Source organism: Rhodamnia argentea, chromosome 3, assembly GCF_020921035.1.
Source record: "Rhodamnia argentea isolate NSW1041297 chromosome 3, ASM2092103v1, whole genome shotgun sequence".
In the NCBI taxonomy this organism is placed as follows: domain Eukaryota; kingdom Viridiplantae; phylum Streptophyta; class Magnoliopsida; order Myrtales; family Myrtaceae; genus Rhodamnia; species Rhodamnia argentea.
In genome coordinates, this window is record NC_063152.1 from 34549710 (window position 1) to 34574636 (window position 24927).

Below are 24927 nucleotides of genomic sequence, written 5' to 3' on the forward strand. Positions count from 1 at the left end.
AAGAAAGGCTGAAAGAATTCAATGAGGATCAGCCTATCGAAAAAGATGTCGAAAAGGATGTCGAAGCACAGTCACAAGGTTCGACAAGATCATCCGGTGAGCATCGAATAGTAACAGAAGAATTTCGACCAAGTCAGGTAGAGGAACCCGAAGAAGAGGAGCCTCGACTTCGGAGATCACGGAGGCAGAGGAGGCCAAACCCCAAGTATGCCAATGCAGCGTTGATCGAAGATGTTGGCGTAGTGGAACCATCGACATATGAGGAAGCATCGAAGGATGCAAAGTGGAGAAAGGCCATGGAGGAAGAGATCCTCGCACTAAAGAAGAATGAGACATGGGACTTGGTGCCGAAACCCGAAAAGGTACGTCCTATATCTTGCAAATGGGTTTATAAATTGAAAACTTAACCAGATGGGTCGACAGAGAGGTATAAAGCACGTCTAGTCACTCGAGGTTTCTCGCAAAAGTATGGCGTTGATTATGAAGAAACCTTTAGCCCGGTGGCCAAAGTTACTACTGTTCGAGTTCTGTTAGCACTTGCAGCAAGCAAGTCATGGAATCTATGGCAGATGGATGTGAAGAATGCTTTTCTTCATGGAGCGCTTGATCGAGAAATATATATGGAGCAACCAGATGGTTTCAAGAGCAAAAATTATCCAGAATATGTCCGCAAGCTAAAGAAAGCATTGTATGGCTTGAAGCAAGCCCCGAGAGCATGGTATGGGAAGATCGCAGAATTCTTATTGAAAAGCGGTTATTCTATAGCCCCAGCAGATTCGAGCTTGTTCGTGAAGGCAGAAGATGGAAAGATAGCAACTGTGCTGGTTTATGTGGATGATCTCATCATTACTGGAGATGATGAAGATGAGATATGTCGAATTAGAGCCAATCTCTCTGCCTGGTTTCGGATGAAGGAGCTTGGAGAGCTGAAGCACTTTCTAGGACTCGAGATTGATCAAACAAAGGAAGGATTATTCCTATGTCAACAGAAGTATGCACGAGATCTCTTGGAGAAGTTCGGGATGCTCGATTGCAAGCCTATATCTACTCCGTTGGATGGGAATGCAAAGTCGTGTGCGGATGAAGGTCGAAAGTTAGAAGATTCAACCACGTACGTGCAACTGGTAGGTAGTCTAATTTACCTTACCATAACTCGACCCGATATCGCTTTTGTAGTGGGAGTAGTAAGTCGATTTATGGAGAAGCCACAAAAGCCTCACTTGGATGCAGCCAAGCGTATCCCGAGGTATGTAAAGAAGACCTTTGATTTTGGCCTTTTGTATAAGAAAGTCTCATCGAGTGATTTGGTCGGTTATTGCGATGCCGACTTTTCTGGAGATCAATACACAAGGCGCTCGACTACTGGATACTCATTTAATCTTGGATCAGCAGTAGTATCCTGGTGTAGTAAAAGACAACCGATCGTGTCTCTGTCGACGACATGAGCTGAATACTGAGCAGCAGCAATGGCAGCTCGGGAGAGTTCGTGGCTAGTGCAGTTATTGAAGGATCTCCATCAATCGATAGATTATTCGACAACATTGTTTTGTGATAATCTATCTGCTATAAGTTTGGCAGAAAATCTAGTTTTTCATGCTAGAACAAAGCATGTGGAAGTACACTATCATTTTCTGCAAGAAAAGGTCTTGCAGGGCGAGATCAAAATGGAATACACCAAGACAGGTGATCAAGTTGCTGATATCTTCACCAAAGGTCTTGGAGCAGCAAAGTTCGATAAGTTTAGAACTCAGCTTGGTATCGTCGCGAGATCCGTCCTAAGAGAGAGTAGTCGGTGAGGGGGAGTATTGAAGATATCACCGCCTACTCTAGAATCTTCAATAGCGTGACTCTTCGTATGATTGTCGATAAACTTTTCGATTTTCGACAGTCGCCTATCCGACGCGCGTGTTTAGTGTCATTATTGCTTTGTAGTTTTTTAAGAGTCATTATTTGTTGTGTGTCTCAAGAATCTTTTAGTATTCCGATGTATAATTATTGCTATATATCTAGACGAGTCTTTTCATGTACTTAGGGTATGTCAGAAGTCATGGTTTTAAGCCTATCTATAGGCGAGTCCCGTAATCGTTTCAAATATGTGAAAGTAAGGTGAATATAGAAAATTATAGAGTCCATCTATCTCCTCCCTTGAACACTTCTCTCGTGTGAAGAGAACCTTTCACCTTCAATAGTCTTCGATCATCTTGAGGATTGAGACGTGCTTCGCAACTCTGAGTTTCAACATGAAATTCTCATGTACGGACCAAGTAAAAAAAATGAGCCGAAACCCAGGTGGGTGACCCGAAGATGATATTCATACTTTAGCTGCTGAGTTAAAAATCATTTGGGTCATACCTTGGTACTTGGTATTTGTTTATACTATACGTAAACCAGGTGATTAAAGGGAAATGCTTCCCCGACTGTCTAACGTCATCGTTAGCTATCTCGTATCGTAGATCCACTCACCATCGCCGCGTGTTTTGCATAAAGCATTCATTATTTGAAAAATCGTAGGGTCAGAAATAATGACAGTCTTGTCAAACTGTTGGGGTAGCAACTCCCATGATTAAATATCTTGAATTGCCTCAATTCCTTCCCTATAAAAAACCATTGAAGGTTAAGAAAATAAAAGGAGTATCTCTATCATGGCTGATATTATAAGCAAGAAATGGAAAAATCACAGAAGTACTATGGTAAAATTTACGCGCTTGTTATGCCTGTGATGGAAAATTCATGCTGGGTAAGCGAAGTCGATGTTGCGTTTCATCATTGAGTCCACGGTTCAGCGTAAGACGCCAACCACTCCTCCACTCGAAAGTAAGTCTTCCACTAAGTTGAGAATTTCTGAGATGGATGACCACTTCAACTTTGACAACATGGAAAAATGCATAATGATCAATTTGACTTATAATCAGAAGCGTGACTCTTAATGTGTGGATGCGCTTGACCAAGTCTTTGAGCTATGGTTGAAAAAGTCTGTACTATCTAGAAAAGAAAGTGGGAGAGACTCTGAGAAGTTAGGCAAGAAATCTTCCCCCAACCACAGGAAATTACATGAATTATCAGGACTTTTGCCCATCGAATAGATTGATGAACAGGAGTCATTCTACAGTTCCTATGAGTATTGCCAGTCTTCGAATCACAAAACGAAAAAACCGTAATCATCCACTGGAAGTATTTTTAGATATTATATATCATTGCCTCGTTTTATATAAAATTAACAACGGAGTATACGTGATTATGATAAATTACAAGCAATCATAACTCTCTTGGAAACTAAAGAAGCTCCGATGGACGGTAAATACATCGCGGAGGCAAGCAATTACAGGCAGTCAAGGCATAATACAAAATTGAGCCCATATTCATCACTATTTTTCCCTCCGAACTATCAGTTTACAACTATCACTTCAAATCTTGATTTTGATGTGATGATATTCTAGTCATGTTCTCAACTCGTACTGTATTATGACACGAGAACTGAGCTTCAGTCCAGACAAGTCAAATGAATGATTCCTTAAGATCTATATATTTATATAAGCCAAACACTTCTATCTACTAGTTCTTTTGGAATTTAGCAATGAAGTGGTATTGGCCCAGCTTTTGCGCAGCTCAATCAATTCACTTTCCCGGGCGATATTAAAAGCGCACTCCCACGTACCCAACTGATGCATTCAGGATTTTACTCCTAAAACTAGCCAAAGAAAAATTAAGCATTACACCGAATAATTTTATTGATGATGCGTGATCTAACCAATAGTATGTGTGGATCACCCTATTTTCAGATATGCGAATCATATCAAAGACAGAAAATTGCTTGATAATCTACATCCCAATGCCTCTTTTCACACATAACACACGATGTAAGTGGCACGAACTTCCATCGAAAGCGACCAGCCATTGCTATCTATAAAAGCTCGTCAAGGGCATTTTGCCTTGGCAAGCATTAACCAACTCCAGTAACGAAAACAAAAATCATGGCGTCCTTACTCTATGCGCTTCGTCCTTGGATCGTCCTTCTCCTGATGATCCATACTTCACTTGCTAAGCCACTATGCCATCCGGACGAGAGCTCCGCCTTGATGGAATTCAAGCGAAGTTTCCGAATCGACACAGATCAAATTCGGTGTGTTTATCCGAAGGTTGAATCGTGGCCACAAGATGGACATGGAGATTGCTGCTCATGGGATGGCGTCGAGTGCAACGAGGCCAATGGTCACGTGACAGGTCTTGACCTTAGTAGCAGCTGCCTCTTTGGTATCATAACTTCCAACACCAGCCTATTTCGCTTGCTTCACTTGGAATCGCTCAATCTCGCTTTGAATGACTTCAACTCTTCCTCGATCCCATACGGTTTCGGCGGCCTTTCCAGGTTACGTTACCTTAATCTCTCTATATCAGAATTTTCAGGAAAGGTCCCCGCGGATATCTCAAGGCTCTCGAGATTAATTTCTCTTGACTTGTCTTCTGAGTGGGCATCTCTTGAGATGCCCAACGTAGAGAACTTTGTTCAGAACTTAACTATGCTTAGAGAACTCGATCTCTCTTCCATTACCATGGCATCTCCATTCCCTCATGTACTTGCAAACCTCTCTTCTTTGAAGTCGCTTAAACTTAGTAAATGTGGATTGCATGGAGTACTTCCAGTAAGCATCTTTCAATTACCAAGACTGGAAGTCCTCGACATCAGTTACAATGGCAAACTTTCTGGTTTTATTCCAGAACAACAGTGGGGTAATCCCCTTAAGTCATTGTCTCTTGGGGGAACGATTTTGTCGGGTTCACTTCCCTCTTCACTGAGTAACCTTTCTCAGCTTGCTTATCTGGATCTACAAAGAAGTAAATTTATGGGTCAAATCCCTGCTTCCCTCGCTAACCTTACGCAGCTATCGTATCTAGATCTCTCTGTCAATAATTTCACGGGCGATATTTCGCATTGGCTTGGCAACTTGGCAAGACTCAACTATTTGGACCTTTCAGGTAATATTCAGTTGGCAAAGTTTTTTGTTTTAAGGAAAAAAATGGAGATGACAAATTCAATAGCTAGATATACTAACGAGTCTTCTCTCTTTGCACTCGACAGATAACCAGCTAAGTGGTCAACTTCCATCTTCATTTGAGAACCTGACGCAGTTGGTTAGGCTTAACCTTTCATTCAACAATTGGCAATGTGAAATTCCGAACTCTCTATGGGAACTCAAGGGTCTTGGATATCTGGATCTTGGGAGGAATAATTTCAGTGGCACCGTGGATTTACACAAACTCAAGAACTTGGAATCATTACTTCTGGACTTCAACAACATTTCATTTGTCAGCAAGCCCGAGATCAATGCCACTCTTCCAAAACTTTCCACCGTAAGTTTAGTTTCATGCAACTTACGTGAGTTCCCAAGGTTTTTAGGCTACCTTAAGGGATTGGAGTGGGTAGATCTGTCGAACAATAAAATCGGAGGGAGTGTTCCTTCATGGATGTGGAATGGTAGCAGAGAAACATTGATGGATATGGGTCTCTCTCACAATTATCTCACTGACTTTGAGAACGGCCATATCAATCTGCCAATGTTGACGTACATGGACCTTTCTCACAATTTGCTCACTAGCTTTGTGAACAACCAGATCAATCAATCACTACCCATGCTGACCTATCTTGACATTAGTTCTAACTCGCTCAAAACAGCACTTCCCAGTCCACCTCCATTAGCTGTTTATTACAATATCTCCAACAACTTCCTCTTCGGAGAAATTCAATCTATTTGTAGAGCAAGATCTCTTGTCATCCTTGATTTGTCCATCAATAGGCTGAATGGCGGAATTCCTTCTTGTCTGGGAAATATGGTTTCTTTGTCGATTTTGAATCTTGGGGAAAATAAACTCGAGGGCATGATTCACCATGATTACCCGAAAGGTTGTGCATTGAAGATTATTGACCTTACAAATAATCGACTGCAAGGGCCTATCCCAAGATCTTTGGCTAATTGTTCAATGCTAGAGTATTTGAACCTTGGTTACAATCAAATGCATGATAGATTCCCTTCATGGCTATCGAAATTGACCAAGCTAAAAGCTATTATCCTGAAATCCAACAAATTCCATGGTCCAGTGGAAACACATCAAAACCAGTTTAACTTCAGCAATTTGCATATCTTGGACCTTTCAAACAATGGTTTCAATGGTGTACTTCCTTCCAAGTTGTTGCAGAGCTTCCATGCCATGAAAGTGATTGTTAGTCAAGATCAATTGGAATATATTCATACTTCTCAAAGGCTCCCTCAGTCCCTGGATACAGCTATAGCAATTGTGGCTTATGATATGAAATTGATGAACAAAGGCACAGAGAGAGAATACTCGAAGGTTCCATATGCCCTTATGGGAATTGACCTCTCCAATAACAAATTCGAAGGATGCATACCTGATCTCGTTGGAGATTTGAAGTCACTTATTTCACTTAATCTTTCAAATAACATTCTTACCGGTTCCATCCCGCCTTCCATAGCAAACTTGACAGTGCTTGAATCTCTAGATCTTTCTCGAAACAAGCTCTCTGGAGAGATCCCTCAACAGCTAGCTCAACTGACGTTTCTGTCATCTTTTGATGTCTCTCATAATCAACTGTCTGGGCCAATACCACGAGGGAGTCAATTCAACACATTCGGGACCAGTTCATTTGCCATGAATGAGGGGTTGTGTGGAAGTCCTTTGCCAAAAAAATGCACAGCGGTTGGGGATAATATACCATTACCACCATCACCGCTCAAGGAAGAAAATGACAATGATTCTATATTCGACTTGGATTGGAAAGTTGTGCTAATAGGTGCCGGAGCTGGGTTTTTTATCGGCGTTGTGCTGGGGAACTTGATCATTGACGAGAAGAGTAGGTGGTTCTTGTACTACTCCAAGATGATGGCAAAGAGATGGAAAACACCGAGAAGGCATCGAATAATAAGGAGTCGTGCGCGCAATTAGATACTTACATGACACTGGTTAGTTTTTTTAATTATCGCATATCTAGTTTGTATTAAACATTGGAAAAATTAGGACATACAGCGTCAATGCGTAGAAAAAATTTCACATAAGTAGTTTCATCCACCCTTGATTTAAGGGAACATAAATTTTGGCTCTCTCCGCTAAATGGTGTGTAATGCCGATTGTGTAAAAAAAAAAATTACACCGCCAGTGTATGCTATAATTACTCAAAATAAGTATAGAGCTCTAAGATTCTAATCCGTGTTTGCTTCATGTTGAACTAGTGTTTTCCATTAGTTCTTATACGTAAATCCTGTTTTCTTGTTCATTATTTGCATCTTTCTATCTGTTTTTTCCTTGGAAAATCATATTATATAATGATATAATGCAACATAGACATAGGCAATTCCTTGGAAAATCATATTATGTGCGAAGCAGCACTAACTTTCACTTCTTGGCTGTATAAAGAATCCAATTTCGGACATTCGCTGCTTACAAAATCTGATTGTGGAAAGCTACTGAATATTGGAGCTGGCGAGCTCAGCATACTCTCTTGCACATCTCTAGTTGCAACTTCCAATCGGAGTCATTTGCAGGCATCTCATAGTCCTGTCGAGCACAGCTTTGGATTACATTACGACTCAAGATGAGAATCCACAATGGCGTCTTGCCGCTCAAATGGTAGGTAAGGAGTAAAGCTTCAAGGAGACAAAGTTTGCCGGATCGAGCATCGACGGGTTTTCACACTTTACCAGAGGAGTTGGACATTGTGAATATGAAGAAGTTGTTTTAGTTTCCTCACCCACAAGCTGTATATTTTAGTTTCCTCACCCACAAGCTGTATAGTCTATACCATGAGAGGCGTGGTTTCGTATTTGAATGCCGTAGCAGCACCAAATCTGCCCCACATGTTTTGATTTATGTTTTTCGTTGATAAGAATAGGTTGGGATCATCCTACTAAATTTATATGCACCTACTATGGAACGAAAAAGCAGTGAGTTCCTCCAATTGCTCCTAATTTGAATCTATTCAATTCCTGATCCTCCAACAGCTTGCAATTCGTTTACAGTGTGTTTGGAAAGAGAAATTAGCGTATACATATGGCAACAACAGCGAGGCCTCAAACAGCAGGAGGTACCACAAAAATCAACCATCACAACATGAATTGAGTTACAGAAAGTATTAGTTGTATATACTCACTGCGAAAGCTTAAGCAAATGACTTCCACCATGATGAGAAAAGTAAACTACTTACTTGTGCGAAATACTAACTCTACTGGTAGCCCACTGTAATTATAAATCTAATTGCAGCTTCACACGCCACGCTTGCTGCAATGTAAGGACTCTTAAACTAGTTCTGTTGTTGTTGTTATTAGGATGCATGTGTGAGTTGTGTTAGAGAAATTCTACATCGGAAAATTAATGTGGTGTGGAGCAGTTAATATATCATATTTGGCTTATAACTCATTGGCTTAAGATTTTGAGTGTATGTGGGTCCAACTGGATATATTGACAAGCTCGAATTAAGGCACTAGGCTCCCCCAACAGATTTTTCCGTCCATCTAGTTACATAATGATATTAGCTGGGACAAGTAAGAGATGTACTCAATACACATCTTGCCATCCCAAAATCAGGATGATTAAGACATCAACAGCAGCATTTCCAATTGCCTCTTGCTGTAACTTCCCCTTCACTACATACGTCCCTCTATTCCACACAAAAACCAAACACTTACTTGCCGAGCAAACGTTTTTCTCTTTTTCTGCTAAGTACAATATTCAACAAGATCCTGCTATTACATTAGTAGCAGAATCCTAAATGCTAGGGTGACAAAAAATGGCTTTTTCAAACTACCTATAATCATAAGTTACATTAATCACAGGAAGGCCCAGCCTTTATCCATATTGTAAAGCAAGCCAACCAGTAAAAGATACATACATATGCCACAAACAAGCAAGCACGCTTCAATCGGTTGGCACTAACGGTGCAAGGAAGGATCCTGGTTGGACGCAACCAATGCCGAGATTTCATCTGTTGAAAGAGTCTAATAAAACTCATTGATGTTAAGGAGGTTGAAAAACCAGTAGCCACCCCAGCAATTGTTTCCCATTTCCAATATCTAGCTATGATCTTGCTGTTTACCCAGGATTTGAAAATCTCTGACAATCTGACGATGCACGGGCCATATTAAGTACTTTAGAAACCATGATGTAAGTAAGAGACACAACAAAAGAATATGAACAGGCTGAATGCAATTCAAGGGTAACTTCAAAAGGAGATGGAAATGCAGCACTTGGAAGTTCACATAATGGCGACTATGATCTTTCACGCCAGCAAAAAATCAGACATTGTACGCTAGAAGTTTAATAACAAGTCATCTGTTAGCAGATAAGACAGTAATCTCAATTGCTATTTGGCTTGAGAAAAACAAGAAATTACGGCACTACTAGATGCACTTGGTACATGGGAATGTTGGCTTGCTATGATCCTTTAATACCATATGAAGATTAGCATGCGATGAAAAAATTCCGTTTGTCACTTCAAACAGAGTACAACAGTACAAAATAGTTGCACAGGCCGGACTAAGACCGCAAGCGTGAACTGAATAGTTCCGGTCCGGAGATTAGCATGCGACCCAGATGAAAAACAGTCATTGATATTTTTTTTCTGAATATTTCGTATTTTTATTCTTTTTTCTTTGGGCCGGTGAAGGTCACGGCCATCGCCAGCCACAATGAAGGAAAATAATAACAACAAAAAAATTTAAAAAATCAGAAAAATATTTAATAAATTATAAAATTTCTCCACATCTGCACCAACTTTATCATGCATGACAACCAATGTCCATGTCAGCGATCGATGATCAAAACTGGCCTGATGAACTGAATTGGTACCAATACAATAGGTTTAAAATGTTTTTGGATACTTTTCCCTATATATAATACATGGCTTCATCTTATCTCTCAACTTTAGCATTTTCTCCGACCAAACTTGTCTCTTGCTTGATATCTACAGCCTACGGACTGTTCTCCTTGAAAGGACTATATAGTTGAAATATCTAAAAAGGTACTTTATTCATCTCTGCCAGTTCTAATAGTTTCATCTCTCAATTTTTATTTTCTCCAAGGGGCAAACACATTAGAATTGTCGTATGTTCCCAGGGAAATGTAACATCTACTCTGCACCACACTACGAAATATTATAATCAAACCATCTTTGATCTTTGAACAACCCAGGTCAATGATCAATTTGTAAATCCAATAACCTCGTTCCATCATTGAAGCAGATTAGACAAATATAAAGCACGTACTACAATGACGGTGATATATTGTCTTTTTCTCTCTTTTTTCTTTTCGACTTTGGTGTTTGTTATTTGAGCACCCATGTAATAGAAGAGCCATAGGATATTGTAACGGCATAGCTTTCATGCTTAGCAAGTTTTGCGGGCAAAAGGACACATAGAGTGACAATATTTATGTACAGCGCTCACTTTGGTGCCAATATTTTTTTTTATCACTTAAGTGCCAACTTTTTTGAAAAAACAGTTATTTCGGTGCCAACTCCAGTGAGTTTCTCCGGAAATCATACGTGGCATTTACATGGCTCGCAGAAGGATATAGGCAGCAATAAAAAAAAGGTGAAAATCGATTAAAAAAGCTCCACGTCAAATTAAAAAAATAAAAATAAGCTAAAAATCAACGAAATCAAAAAAAAAAAAAAAAAATAGAAGTGCAGTGCAAGCCCTCGCGGCTGCACTTCCATTTTTCATTTTTTTTATTTTTTTTTTATTTTATTTTTATTTTATTTTTATTTTTTTAATTTTAATTTATGTTTAAGTTTAAAAGTCCACATGGATGCCACTTGAACTCCACGTGGTCTGATTTTTTTTAAAAAAAAATTACCACATAATTTTAAAAATTAAAAATAAATAACACGTAATTAGGTGGCCGGAATTTCTTGCGGTTGGCACTAAAGTAGTTTTTTTTTCTCCGATTTGGCACTTAAGTGATTCAAAAAAAATATTAACACTATAGTGAGCGTTGTACACAAATATTGGCACTCCACATGTCTTTTTACCAATTTTTATTGGTACAAATTCTGGGGCTTCTAATTTTTTGTTTTTCGTTTTTTGTGGTCAATGGGGCTTCTAATTAGCCACTCCAAAATTCTATGTGAAAGGACACATGGGGGTGACTAATCTTACCATATTCACATAAGTAGGGTCATTGTGAACATTTCTGTTTGAGCATCAATGACCTACCTCGAATTAGATCAAAGAAGCAAATTTAATGGGTATGAGAAGTCTGACTTGAGATATCACCTGAAAAAACAAGGGAAAATTTTATATATTTTGAACGTATATAACGGGCACATTCAATTGGTCTAGCTGCTTGACTCCTTAGTGGGTCATTGCTTCCATAACTTCCTATAAATGAACCGACAATCCAGATGAGAGACCAAGAAACCGACAAAGTGACTATTAAGATGGACCATACCATACTTTGTATGTTTGTCTTGCCTTAGATGTTTCGCAATTTCAACATATTGCGTGAATCTCATTGTTCTTCTTCTTCTTTTTTCAAACTAATGTCAAGAGTTATAAGCAAATAAGCTTTTTCTTTTTCGAAAGGGAAAAGAAAATGATCACACATCCACAAGGTACAGATCTGGTCTAATTCCCGTGCATTGTTTGATCGTTCATGTGCAATCATAGTTGCATAGTTGGTCCACTAAAAATGGAATGTCATACTGTTTCCACAAAAAGATTAAATGATGAGACACGCCAAAAACTTTTGTCCGTCTCTTAAATTGACCAACGGGAATCATTTTATAATTTTTGAAGTATCTCTTGTCCTTGAATCACAAAAAAAAAAAATGCAATCGAAATCATGATTGAATATATTTTCAGCTTTTATGTATCATCCCCTCATTTTATTTGATAATAATTAAGGATGTGTAATTGGACCGGGTTTACACAGAAACCGGACCGAACCACCCGAAAAACAAGTTCGAGAACCGGTTCCTGTCAAACCAGTCCCGGTACAGGTTCTAATGGGAACCGGTTGGAACTAGTCCGATTCCCGATTCCAAGTGACGACCCACCCGAAAGGCAGACAAGTTTTAGAACCGGTTTTTAGCTACTGTTAAAAAAAAAAAAACTCCTAGCCTCGCTTGCCTCACCTCCCATGTTTTTGGTGGATTATAATATCTACGGCTCATATTAAGGATTGTTGCTTTTGGGGGATAGTGATTTTTATTATTCATCTTTTACTTTGAATTGTTTCATTGCTACTCATATTATTTTGTTGGAAAAAATGAAATCAGAAAAGGAAACAAAAGAAAAATAGGTTCTCGGGTAGACCCTAAAACCGAATCGAAAAAACAAGGCAGGTCTCAAAACAGGTCCCAAGACAAAAAAAAAAAAAAAAAAGGTAGGTTCCGAGTTTCAAAAACTGGAAACCGGCTATAACAAGATAGGTTTTAAATTCTAGGTCCGGAACCTACCCACCCGGACTATGCTTACCTCTAATAATAATGACAAGAAAAAATTACCCATGAAATCCTAAGTTTATTGTACTTTTGCCAATTCAAAAAATTTCAATTTCTAAATTGAGTCCATCTAGCCGTGACACGGATGATAGTCGTCCTATGTAGCACGTTTAGTATTGACGTGGACAACTTTTAATAATATTTTAATTTTTTTGAATTTTGAATTTTTTTCTTTTCTTATTCTTTTTTTTTTTTCTTTTGGCATCAACGATCCCGTTGACCGTGGGCGAGGGCCTTCACTGCACAGTTGACCATGAGCAAGGCAGCCCTCATCCACAGCCGGATATGCCATGAGGGCTTCGCAGCCTCATCGACCTCGTGCGTGAATGCCCTCGACAGGGCGAGGGCTTTCGCAGCCCCGCCAATTGTGGGTGAGGTGACCCTTACTAAGATTTGGTGAGGGCCTTTGCACCCTCGACTATTGCTAGCATGGCCGCAAAGGCCCTCACCATCGGCCGCCTAAGTTGCGATGGCCTAGTCCGGGGCCTTCGCAGGCGAGGCAGCCCTCATCTAGTCCGGGCAATACCTTCACAGCCGGCAATGGTAGACAATAACCCTCGCCAGTGCAAAAATAAAAAATAAAAAAAGGAAAAAATTTAAAATTAAAGAAATTCGAAAAAAATATTATTATAAATTATTCACTTCGGCGCGGGATATGCCACATAGGACAAGTGACATCCACGTCATCGATTTCCGATCAAAATTAATCGGATTGACTCAATTGATAAGAGATGTATGGATTCTTGAGAAGAGAGGATCCGTGAAATTGTGAAAGCTTTTAAATATACATACCCAATGTTGAAAACATCCTATCTTTCCACTTGTTTGAAGCTCTGACCAATCCCTCGGCGGTCTCCGAACCCTTAATAACCACCTTCACCACCCACAACCCTTTGTTCTCTTCTAAGCATGTAGTTAGTCAGTGATAGTTGGCGGTAGGGAGTCCTAGTAATGACAGTGAAGCTAAACTATCTAAATTGATTCTTTCTATCGATAGGTAGATAAAGCAGCTAGAATAGCTATGCCTACCCCCTTGGATGGCCCTCGGTTCTTGAGCATGTTGATAAATTCACACGGAATTCCATGTTCCCCATGTTCCTCGGATCAAGGCAAAGATAAAATATTTTGGAACAAGGAAATGGAAAGAGGTCTATGACTTCATTGATAAAATTGAACAGTTTATGACTGAATTGAAAAAAATGCAATAGATTTAGGATATTTTGGATAATTTTTCCCAATGACAAAATATACGCGATTTATCATGAATTACAAACGAGCATAAACCTCTCAAGAACTCTATAAGCTCCGGAGGATGGTGAACACATCGCAGCAAAAATGTGGCATTGTGAGATGGCCTTAGATTAGAATGAGCAAATTATGTTACCTATTTACACATTGAAATGAATACCATGTCCGTTAATAAAGCAATTACAGGCACTCAGGCATTATTTGCTGATAAAACCTCATCTGGCTGAACGCGGGAACTTGCTCACGGAGCTGTAGGAATATAAAATTGAGCACATGTTCAGAGAAGCAGATGGCTGCACGGATGCTTTGGCCCTGCTTGCAAAGGAACAACATCTGCTGTTTGGTACTTATTCCTCTGTTTTAGATGTTATTGAAGACCTTTTGCATTGACTTGTTTAGCGTAATGATCAACAGTTAAGATTTGTTACGACACCCAATGAGATATTGTTTAGATAGATCACCTTTGTCCCTTGCCATATTGACATAGTATAGTGCAGGATTTTGCTTTGACATGCCTATTGTCAAGACCCGTAGAGTTAGTAGGCCTTTCAAAATGGGTCTAAACATATTTCTTAACCCATATATGATGGGCTGAGTTGTTATATGGGTTAGCCATATTCAATAAATGGGTTATAAATTGATTTAAATATAATATGAGTGTTAAATGGGTCATAAATAGATCATAAATGTGTTTACAACTTAGTTAGACACAACCCACCTCTCTCTCTTTCTTCATTCTTTTTTGCTCTTACTCAATCTCGTGCTCACTCACTCTGCACTCTCACCTAGGGGTGAGCAAGTTGGACCAACCAAACTAGGAATCACCCGGACCGGACCGATGGTCCGGTTCCCAATTCCAAAGGGCAACAGTCTAGTTTTCAGTCCTTAAAATTCGAACCGATGTCCAGGCAATCTGGTTCCCGGTTCCAAGGGGTATAGAATCGAGCCGAAAGATTTTATTTATTTTTTTAATTTCTTAGATGTAACCCTTAGAAGAAATATCAATTTTCCTTCCTCTACTTCACCGCCTTTGCTCAATGTCTCGTGCTTTCTCCAATGCCATGTAAAAACAATGAACTAACAAGATGAAATTGGGTGGCGACTGCCAATAAGTGTTTTGTGTTTCATTGATAGAAATTTTTTTTTTTTTTACATACTTTAGCTATGTAGTGTGGTGTATTTTTATAATACAAGCTAGGATTACAGAATTAATGGAGGATACAATCATGATTCTTCTCTTTGGAAAGAATTGATCTTGCTTCATGAGCGAGTGATGGAGAAATTGTAGCAGGGAAGAGATTGTAGCCGGCTGAGATTGTGCTTGAGGCGCAAGCAAGGAAGAGATTGTAGCTGGCTGAGATTGTGCTTGATGAGCAAGTGATGGAGAAATTGTAGCTGAATTAGGACACGTCATCATTTCCTTGGATAGGAGTAATGATCTACACCATCTTAGCTGCCCCTATGATGGAGTAATGATCTCCTTATACCTCGGCACTGAAGAAGAAGGAGAAGATGGAGGCAAGTTATCAACCCCACCATCATCGTCTTCATCAACATGACCCATCAAACTCTCAAAAAGAAGAACAAGAACGACCCCAAAGCACCCTCTATTTTCGATGCCCTTTACTGCTCGGAGGAACACTGGGGAGAAGAGGATGAAAAAGAGGAACTAGCGAGTGATGGGCTTTTGTCGGAAGGTAGAGATCACAAATTGTTGAGCCCCCAAATATTGGTCGATCAGGACTTGCTTTGGGAAAATGAGCGGTTCCATAGGACCACCCGAGAACCAGATCAGACCGAACCGGGAATCGATCACCTCTACTCTTACCTCAATTTGGATGTGAATTTTTCTAAATTAGGTTAAATATGGAAGTGCTTTAAAAATATGGGTCGGGTGGGTCACTAGATTTGCATTGCATGAAAATGGATTGAAATGTTTTAAATGAGTCTATTTGAGTTAGATCATTTTCCGACTCGACTCGAGACGCCCGTTTGATGAGAGTTAGGATTGGGATGAGTGGGGAAGACTGAATTTCTTCAATTGCTGCTATACAGGCAGTAGCAAGGCGATCTTCCTTCACTACTTGCTCTCATCTCTGTACCTTTTTCTTCCATTTAATTACGACGTAATGCAAGGACATGGTTTCCTCGCCTTGCCGTGGCTAGTTTAGCTTTCAAGGCTCGGCATGAGGTGGAGGCTTGTGTTATTTTGAAGGGCAATCTTCGCTGTGATCTTGGGATTCAGAACAGTCAACAAAAAGACGTTTTATTACAATTTGTTTGGCTGGGAAAGGGATCAAATGGTATAATTCTTTTGTTTTGCTGGTAGATTGGAGGATTAGAAACATGACTATAGCTTTCCAATTGGTTGTTTTTGCATTAATTGCTACTAAACAGTAATGATATCTAATTATGATGCGGTAAGTGTACTGAAAGTTCTAAAACTTGTAATCAAAATATAATTGAGTCCTGAAATTTTAAAAAATGCAATCGATTACTAAAACTTATCAAATTGGTGCAACCAAGTTCTTTCATTGACTCCATCCAATTTGACTAACGAAAAATACTGACGTGACTTTTTTTTTTTTTAATGTCATAGCAGATTGTTTGCGCAAATACATGTCGACCGTAACTTCAAGATGGGCTGGTCAAGTAATTCACTTGCTGGTACTCCTAAATATGAGGATCTCAACGTGTTTAGCAAATGTACATGCTTCAAGACACAAGTCGTTTAAGCATGTGAGATTCGGGCGACTTCCTTCGCTTTTTATAACGACTTGGAATGATTGAGGCCATGATAGAATCCAATGCCCGTTTTTCATGTTCCACAAAAAGGAAAGGTCTTTTCTGAGTTCATATATATCATTAACTACTTCCTTAGTACTTTCTTACAAGTAACTTCGAGATGGGCTAATTGAGTAATTCACGTTGAGGATCTCAACGTGTTTAGCAAATGTACGTGTTTCGCGACCCAAGTCGTTTAAGCATGTGAGGTTTGTGCGACTTCCTTCACTTTTTTATGACGACTTGGAATGATTGGAGCCCCGGTAGAATGCAATGCACCTTTTTCATGTTCCTTTTTTTTCCCTCTTCCTTGAATCCTGGTAGAATGCAATGCACCATTTTCATGCTCTTTTTTTCTTAATTTCCAAAGTGGTCGGGATCCGATGAGGATCGATAATCCGTCAAAAAGGAAAGGCCTCTTCTGAGTTCTTATATATTATTAACTATTTCCTTAGTAATTTCTTACAATCTTGTTGAGTTCAGATACAACCACTCATGTCATTGAATGATACTTCAATTTCAATAAATAAAGAATTGAAAGAAAAGGTCTTTTTTTTTCTACCAAAAAAAAAAAAAATACAAGTTCGTGAGTTTAGATTCAATCTATCGCTCATGTCATTAATTTGTACGAATAGTATCCTTTTTTTTTTTTTTTTTGGTAAGGTAACGAATAGTATCCTTTAATCTCTCGTCTTTTTACTTATTTTTCCTCATTCTTATTAAAAGAAATGGTGCAGATATAATCCATTTGTTTATTGCTCTACTCACAAACCTTGCCCTGCACTTCGCAAGCGTGGGACGAGGATGGAGATGGGGACTTCGAGAAAAATGTCCAAAAAGTCCTAAACCTATTGTATTTATGCTAATTTAGTCCTAAACCTTTTTTTAGTGCCAATTCAGACCTAAATCTTTTATAATTGTGTCAATTCAATCATAAACCTTTTATTGATGCCAATTGAGTCCTAAACCTTTGGGTTTGAACCAATTTAGTCCTAAGACTTTTTACATTTGTACAAATTGAGTTAATCCGATCAATTTTAACCCAAAATCGCTAACGTGGATGTCGATTATCCTACGTGGCACAGCCGGCACCGACGTGGACATTTTTTAAATATTATTTAAATTATTTTTAATGATTTTTTAAAAAATTATATAAAATATTTTAAAAAATATTAAAAATATCCATATCAAGATCGGCATTTCCATTTAGGACAACCGATGTCCACGTCAGCAATTTTCAACCAAAATTAATTTGATTAACTCAATTTGTACAAATGTAAAAAGTCTTAGAACTGAATTGGCACCAACCCAAAAGATTTAGGACTCAATTGGCATCAATAAAAGGTTTATCATGGAATCGGCACCAATGTAAAAGATTTAGGACTGAATTGGCATTAAAAAAGGTTTAAGACTAAATTGATACTAATGCAATAGGTTTAAAACTTTTTGGACACTTTTCCCTAGAGACTTCCATGGCCCTTGCTCACTACTCTACTTATTCCAATTAATCGTTTTTATTATGTTCAGTTCTAGAAATTTGTTTTGTTGAAATCGTTATTTAGTACATCACTCATTGAATTACATGCTCTTTACGATAAGAATTTTACACTCTATGAAAATATCTTTTGGTAGGATACCGCAATAGACTAAAAAAATTAGTATCCAAAACTCTTGATAACGCACTTAAATTGCAACCTAATATGTGGAAGAGCATGCGGATAAGTGTACTTGAAATTCTAAAGCTTGTCACGAAAGTATAATTGAGTCCTAAAAGTTTCAAAAAGAGCAATCAAATCTTTAAACTAATCACGAAAGTGCACTTAAGTCTTAAAACTTTCAAAAAGCACAATCAAATCTTAAAAATTGTTAAGATGGTGCAGTCAAGTCCTTCACAAAAGGAAAATGCTAACAAGTTCTAAGATTTTATTGCACCAACTTGACTAATTTTTAAAACTTCCAATACACTTATCCCGAAGAGTGTGGTTAGTGTCAATTCCTTGGTGACTTGAACACAAATATGAAATTGCCGAGAAAAACACGAACTTGATACAACTTAAATGAAACTGACACTAGATGACACGTTTTCTCTCATTTTAAATGAGAAAACTGTGAAATCAATTACATAAGAACTTGATTTCGACCTTCCTTTTGGCTTGCCTCTATTATCATTGCTCTGAAATTTTTTTGATTGACTTATCGCTCGGTTTTCTGTTACAAACCTTTTGTCTGATTTAGAATCATAATTCAAGCATTTTCTCTTGATTTCTTCATTGAATAGGTTTTCTTTAACCATGCTCATAGAAAGCACATAGAAAGGAGCAGAATTGTTCAATGCAATGATCGAGGTGTCCCAGCTATTGGAGAGAGTACCAAGCAATAGACATGATTGCAATTCACACCAAGGTCAATCTCAAGATTGGTGCATTGATTTACCAAATCTTGAAATCACTCAAGTGTTCCCACATGCTACTTCCCTCCTGTATCTCAAATTCACAAGTGTTTTTTAAAAAGAAAAGCTTTATTTTGTGGGGTCTCCTCTCATAGAGATCTTGTAATATGTTCCTCATAGTATCTGCTTTCGTTTATTGAGCAACATGATGAAACACACTTTCGTCAATCCATTGCCGAAGAAGCCCGATCACTTTCCTATTCATCCGCACCCACTCTTTGCCTTCATTGTCTCATTTAGTCTCATCACCATCGATGGGATCATACAAATATTTACAATACAACATATCTTCTATCCAAGGCTTCCAAATGGAGTACTACAGCACATTTAACTTAAATGGTATCACTGGTTTCCTCCATTTAACATTTGAATCTAAATGCTAGCTCTGACACCACTTTGCTGGGGAGAATTGTGCAGTGCTTCGCTAAAAACCAGAATCAATTTAGTCCCAGCAACAACCAGCAAAATATTCCAGCAATACAACTTCAAATTTGTAAATATAATACCAAAATGACAAGGAGACAAAGATAATGACAACACCAACATTTTACGTGGACACCCCAATGAGGGAAAAAATCACAAACGGCCCAAAAACTTTCACTAATCACCAAGAATAGAATGATATAAAGAGTTTCTTATCTAGTCACACACTAGAGGCTCAGCATAAAAAATACAACAATATTTGATTACTACGAAGGTGCATTAACACAAATGGACAGAAAAATCCTGACTGATTGGACAAAATGAGAGACAATTTGGAGAAGGTTCTCAATGAATGAAACCGATCAACCGGTAGCTCTCGATCTCACAAATAACATACTGAAATTTGAGCCAATTTTGACAATGATTGGCCTTCGAATCGAGACCGCAAAGCCACGCCCCTTTTTCTTCTTTTCTTTCGTGTACTATCTTGGCCAAGAGCTCCCCCTCTCTCTTTTTTTCACCTTTCACAAAAGCAACAACCCACTCTTATCTTTTCTGTTTTGCTTTTTCTCTTTTCTTCTTTTTGACTTCCTTTTCTTTTTCTTTTGTTATGTTAGCTGGGGCCTACGTAAATGGAACCAGCCAACAGGACCAACACCTCAACACGAGGATCTCAACGTGTTTGGCAAATATACATGATTCACGACACAAGTCGTTTAAGTACGTGAGATTCGTGGGACTTCCTTCACTTTTTATGAAGACTTGGAATGATGGGGGCCTTGGTAGATTGCAATGCAGTCTTTTCATGTACCTTTTTTTTTCTCTTCTTTCCAATGTCGTCGGGATCCGATGTGGATCAATAATCCACGGAAAGAAAAGGTCTTTTCTAAAAAAATTTATATCATTGACTGTTTGTTTAGTAATTCCTACTTCGAAACACAAGTTCAATAGTTCAGATTCAATCAATCAATGTCATTAAATAATGCTTATCACTCTAATCACCAACCTTGCCCCCACTTCGCAGGCGTGGGACGAGGATGGAGATGGGGACTTCCATGACCCCTGCTCACTACTCTATTTATTCCGACATAATCCTTGTTATTATGTTCAATTCTAGAAAGGTTTGTTGTACTCGTTATTTATTAGTTTACATTTATGCTCATGAAAAAAAATCACTTATTGAATTGTATACTCTTAAAGCTAACAATTTTATATGTAACTTAAGATAATCTCTATGGAAAATATTTTTTGTAGGATACCGCATTAGACTAAAAAAATTAGCATCGAGAACACTTCGTAACGCACATAAATTGCAAGCTAATGTCTGGAAGAGTACGGGAAGTGACAATTCCTAGGTGACTTTGAATACAAATAATAACTTTCTGAAATACAAAATTGTACGACTTAAATGAAATTGACACGGGATGACATGTTCTCCCTTATATTTAATAAGAAAAACTTTGTAATCATTCACATCCAAATTTTTGTCTTCCGACACAAAATGACATAAATAACCAAAACTAATATCTTGACACGACATAGATTTCTAATCCTCTATTTTTAAGTTATACATTCACATGGTTGGGAATATCTCTCAAATTTGAGCTCGTGAAGGAAACAAGATCCAAGCAGAAATTTCAAATCCAAATAGTACCGCCAAACAAGGAAGAAATTATTGAACCAAACAAAGGCGATTTCTACTTATGAACCACGAAGATTTACACACCAATCCCCTTGGTTTCCTTGGACAGCAAAACTTTCTTCCTCATCCCCAACCATGCATAGATACAGATCATCAAGTATCTAGCTGCATATTTTCCTATCTGCCAGAGCTTTCCTTACCCTTTGACATCCTTTTGCCATTCTCTTGGAGTAGTGCAAGAACCACCTACTCTTCTCGTCAATAATCAAGTTCTCTAGCATAACACCAACCAAAAACCCAACTCCGGCGCCAACTAGCACGATTTTCCAACCCAAATCAAATAGAGACTTTTCTTCATTATCTACGTCAAAAGATGATGGTGGTGGTGGAGCGTTATCACCATTTGTGCATTTATTTGGCAGAGGACTTCCACACAACCCCTCATTCATCTCAAAGGAACAGCTCCCAAATGTGTCGAACTGTGTTCCGCGTGGTATTGGTCCCGACAGTTGATTGTGAGAGACATGGAAAACCGCAAGAAATGTAAGGCTAGTTAGTTGTTGAGGAATCTCTCCCTCGAGATTGTTCAAGGAAAGATCCAGAGATTCAAGCACTGTCAGGTTTGCCAATGACGGAGGGATGCTACCATTGAGGAAGTTGTTTGAAAGGTTGAGTATACGAAGAGACTTCAGATCTCCAATGAGTTCAGGAATGAAACCTTCAAACTTGTTACTGGAGAGGTCAATTGCCATAAGGATATCTGGAATCTTCACATATTCCCTTTTCATGCCCTTATTCATCAATGTCATTGCGTAAGTTATCATACTTCCACTGACCAAAGTAGAAGACAGATCAAGCCATTGATTAATATCCATATATGCCAACTCATCTTGACCGACGGTAACCTTCATGGCGCGGCAACTCTGTAACAACTTGGAAGGAAGTTTACCATTGAAGTTGTTGTTGGAAAGGTCCAGGATCTGCAAGCTGGTGAAGTTAAGCTGTCTTACATGACCTTCTATGGGACCATGGAACTCATTGGACTGCAAGCCAACAATTTTTAGGTAGGGCAATTCCGATAGCCAAAATGGGAATGTATCATTAATTTGGTTGCCACCAAGATTCAAATACTCCAGCATTCTGCAATTTCCTAAAGATATGGGAACGATCCCTCCTAGTTGGTTTTCTCTGAGGTTGATCATCTTCAATGCACAACCATCGGGGTAAACATGGGGAATCACGCCGCTGAATTTATTTCTCGCAAGGTTCAAATAAATCAAAGGGGCAATACTACCCAAACAAGGAGGAAGTGTGCCATTCAGAGAATTGTCGGACAAATCAAGCACGGCAAGGGAGCTCACTCCACAAATGGAAGTTGGAACTTGCCCAGATAGGAAATTTTTGGAGACGCTGTATAGCACGACCGAGGGAGGTGGGACAGGGAGGGTTGTTTCTAGCAAGTTAGAACTAACGTCAAGATACTCCAAGCTCGGGAAAGGAAGATCGGTGTGGTTGTTTTCGAAGCCGGTTAAAAGATTGTGAGAAAGATCTATGTAATTGAGAGATTCTTTGCTATTTTTCCACATCCAGCTAGGAATGGTCCCTCGGATTTTGTTGTGTGGTAGGTCTAATCGCTTCAATTTGCTTAAGTAGCCTATAAACTGTGGGAACTCGGTCAAGTTGCATGAATCCAAGGATAAGTCGGAAAGCTTCAATGTGGTGGCAGTGATGAATGACTTGGTGAATGATATATTGTTGAAGGACAATTGTAGGCTTCTCAAGCTCTTGAGTTTGAATAGATCATTTACATCGAGAACGCCATTGAGATTAAGCGACTCCAGGCTAAGCCATTGAAGACACTTCAGATTCCATAATGTGCCCGGAATATCACCGTGCAAGTCATTGCGAGAAAGGTCAAGCACGGCCAGCTGCTTCAGGTTCTCAAACGAAGATGGAAATTCACCGCTAAACCGATTACCTACCAAATAGAGAGCAACAAAGACATGAGACAAAGGAGCATCAATTACACCATTAAATTCAATTTCTTTTTTTCTCTTCGGTTGAATAATCTCGTCGTCGTCTGACCTATTACCTGAAAACTGGCAAAAAAAGAAAAAGAATCTATTACCTGAAATGCCCATGTAGGTAAGTTTGGTCAAGTTGACCACCCACTCCAAAGTATCACCACTCAAGTTATTAGAAGAGAGCCATAGAGACCGTAGCTGGGTAAGATTAGCAAAGGAAACAGGGATTTGACCTCGCAAGTTATTTCCCGGCAGGTCCAGCGAAGTGAGATGAGAAAGATTACCCAATGAAGAGGGAAGCGATCCTGAGAAATGGCAATTCCAGGCGATTAACTCATTCAAGAGACTAAGATTTCCAATCGAAGTGGGTATTTCCCCTGAGAAGTTCGTGTGGGGAAGGAATAAGGATTTCAATGGGGCACCCCAATGCAGATCGGGGAAAAAACCAGAAAGGTTGCGATTACCAGCAATGCGAAGGACTTCCAAGTTTGGCAGCTGAAAGATGCTGACCGGAAAGTCTCCATTCAATCCACAATGTACAAGCCTAAGCGATGTCAGGGAAGAGAAATTCGCTAGCACAGGAGGGATAGGTGACAACAAGCTTACGAAAGAAAGATCAAGTTCTTTTAGCCCTGTCAAGTTATGAACAATGTTGCCCATGTTGGGCAAATGAAGTGTCTCGGGCAAAGAAGTGGACAAATCGAGGGAAACTAACTCCGAGAGTTGCGAGATATCGTGAGGGATTTCACCAGAAAAGTCCGAGATGGAGAGTTTAAGGTGTTTTAACCTCGAAAGATTGCCGAACCCATAAGGGATTGAGGACAAGTTGAAGCTGTTGAAAGCGAGATTGAGCAACTCCAGGTGAACGAGCCGAAAGAGAGTGGTGTTGGGACTCAAGGTGCCCGAGAGGCAACTGCTACTGAGGTCAAGGGCAATCACTCGGCCGGTGGCAGCATCACATTCGATGCCGTCCCATGAACAACAGTCTCCACTTCCATCCAGTGACCAGGAATGGACCTTTGGATGAACGCATCGCCTATCTGTCGTGTTGGTTCTGAAACTTCTCTTGAATTCCAGTAAGGCGGAGCTCTCATCCGCATGACATAGTTCCTCAGCAAACCTAGCACGGAAGAGGGAAAGTAGGAATATCCAAGTAAGCAGCAGATAAAATGATAAAGCTGCCATAAATTTTCTGCTTTTGCTTTTGTTCTTTGGGTTACTGAAGTGAGTTTTCGAGCGAGAGTGCAACGGAGAAGCTGTTTTATAGGCAGCAACAGTTCGTTCTGGCAATGGAAATATCTTGACTCCCATGTAATTGTTCGTGTCGTTTGATTTGACTCGTAGCTTCAAATACAGAGAGGTTGTTCATACTTGTTCGTTCATTTATATGTGGGGTCATGTCTCTCTAACGTTGAACTCACTTAGACATCAGATCTCTCTCCCTGCTTCACTTGAAATTATCGTGGAAAAAATCATTTTGTTTTGGGATCCCATCTAGTTTAAGACTAATTTTCTCATTCATGGTTTCATCTTGATTTTTGAGTAGTGAAGCTTCTCTCTTAATTATATCTGTCTGCGTAGCATTTTCAATTGCCTCTTGCTTTCCCCTTCACTACCTACATTCCACTAATTCCCTCCAGTTTTTCATATTGCCGAGCAAACGTTTCTCTTTTCTGCCAAGCACAATGTTGAACAAGATCCTGCAATAACATTAGTAGCAGAATTCAAAATGCCAAGGTGACAAAAATTACAGTCCCATATTGTACAGCAATCCAACCAGTAACAAGACAAGCCCGATTCAAGGAAGATGGAAACTCATTGATATTAAGGAGATTGAAAAACCAGTAAC

General features: G+C 39.2%; 2 protein-coding genes and 1 long non-coding RNA gene across 3 annotated transcripts; 1 reads left to right on the forward strand and 2 right to left on the reverse strand.

The window, feature by feature from the left end:
* The first annotated feature begins 3951 nt into the window (after nucleotides 1-3951).
* Nucleotides 3952-7533, forward strand: LOC115728254 (receptor-like protein 6). Its single transcript, XM_030658593.2, has 2 exons — nucleotides 3952-4974; nucleotides 5078-7533. The coding sequence occupies exons 1-2, from the start codon at nucleotides 3972-3974 to the stop codon at nucleotides 6955-6957; spliced, it is 2883 nt and encodes a 960-aa protein (XP_030514453.1). The 5' UTR covers nucleotides 3952-3971; the 3' UTR covers nucleotides 6958-7533.
* A 1064-nt stretch (nucleotides 7534-8597) lies between these two features.
* LOC115728250 lies at nucleotides 8598-9076 on the reverse strand. Its single transcript, XR_004013800.2, has 2 exons — nucleotides 8942-9076; nucleotides 8598-8747 (listed from the first exon to the last, which is right to left on the reverse strand). It is a non-coding gene; the product is annotated as an uncharacterized LOC115728250 (long non-coding RNA).
* Nucleotides 9077-21215: 12139 nt separating this feature from the next.
* Nucleotides 21216-24389, reverse strand: LOC115757606 (receptor-like protein 7). The gene is made up of 3 exons (XM_048275691.1): nucleotides 23543-24389; nucleotides 23183-23383; nucleotides 21216-23032 (listed from the first exon to the last, which is right to left on the reverse strand). The coding sequence occupies exons 1-3, from the start codon at nucleotides 24387-24389 to the stop codon at nucleotides 21216-21218; spliced, it is 2865 nt and encodes a 954-aa protein (XP_048131648.1).
* Nucleotides 24390-24927: the final 538 nt, after the last annotated feature.

Excerpts from the sequence above, each read along its gene's own strand:
- LOC115728254 (XM_030658593.2), top strand. The coding sequence starts at position 3,972 with ATGGCGTCCTTACTCTATGCGCTTCGTCCTTGGATCGTCCTTCTCCTG. Across the intron at positions 4,975-5,077 it reads CAACTATTTGGACCTTTCAG|ATAACCAGCTAAGTGGTCAA; the intron begins GTAATATTCAGT and ends TGCACTCGACAG.
- LOC115757606 (XM_048275691.1), bottom strand. The coding sequence starts at position 24,389 with ATGGGAGTCAAGATATTTCCATTGCCAGAACGAACTGTTGCTGCCTAT. Across the intron at positions 23,384-23,542 it reads GGAAGTCCTTCGCATTGCTG|GATCGCTTCCCTCTTCATTG; the intron begins GTAATCGCAACC and ends GCCATTTCTCAG. Across the intron at positions 23,033-23,182 it reads TACCTACATGGGCATTTCAG|GTAATCGGTTTAGCGGTGAA; the intron begins GTAATAGATTCT and ends TCTATTTGGTAG.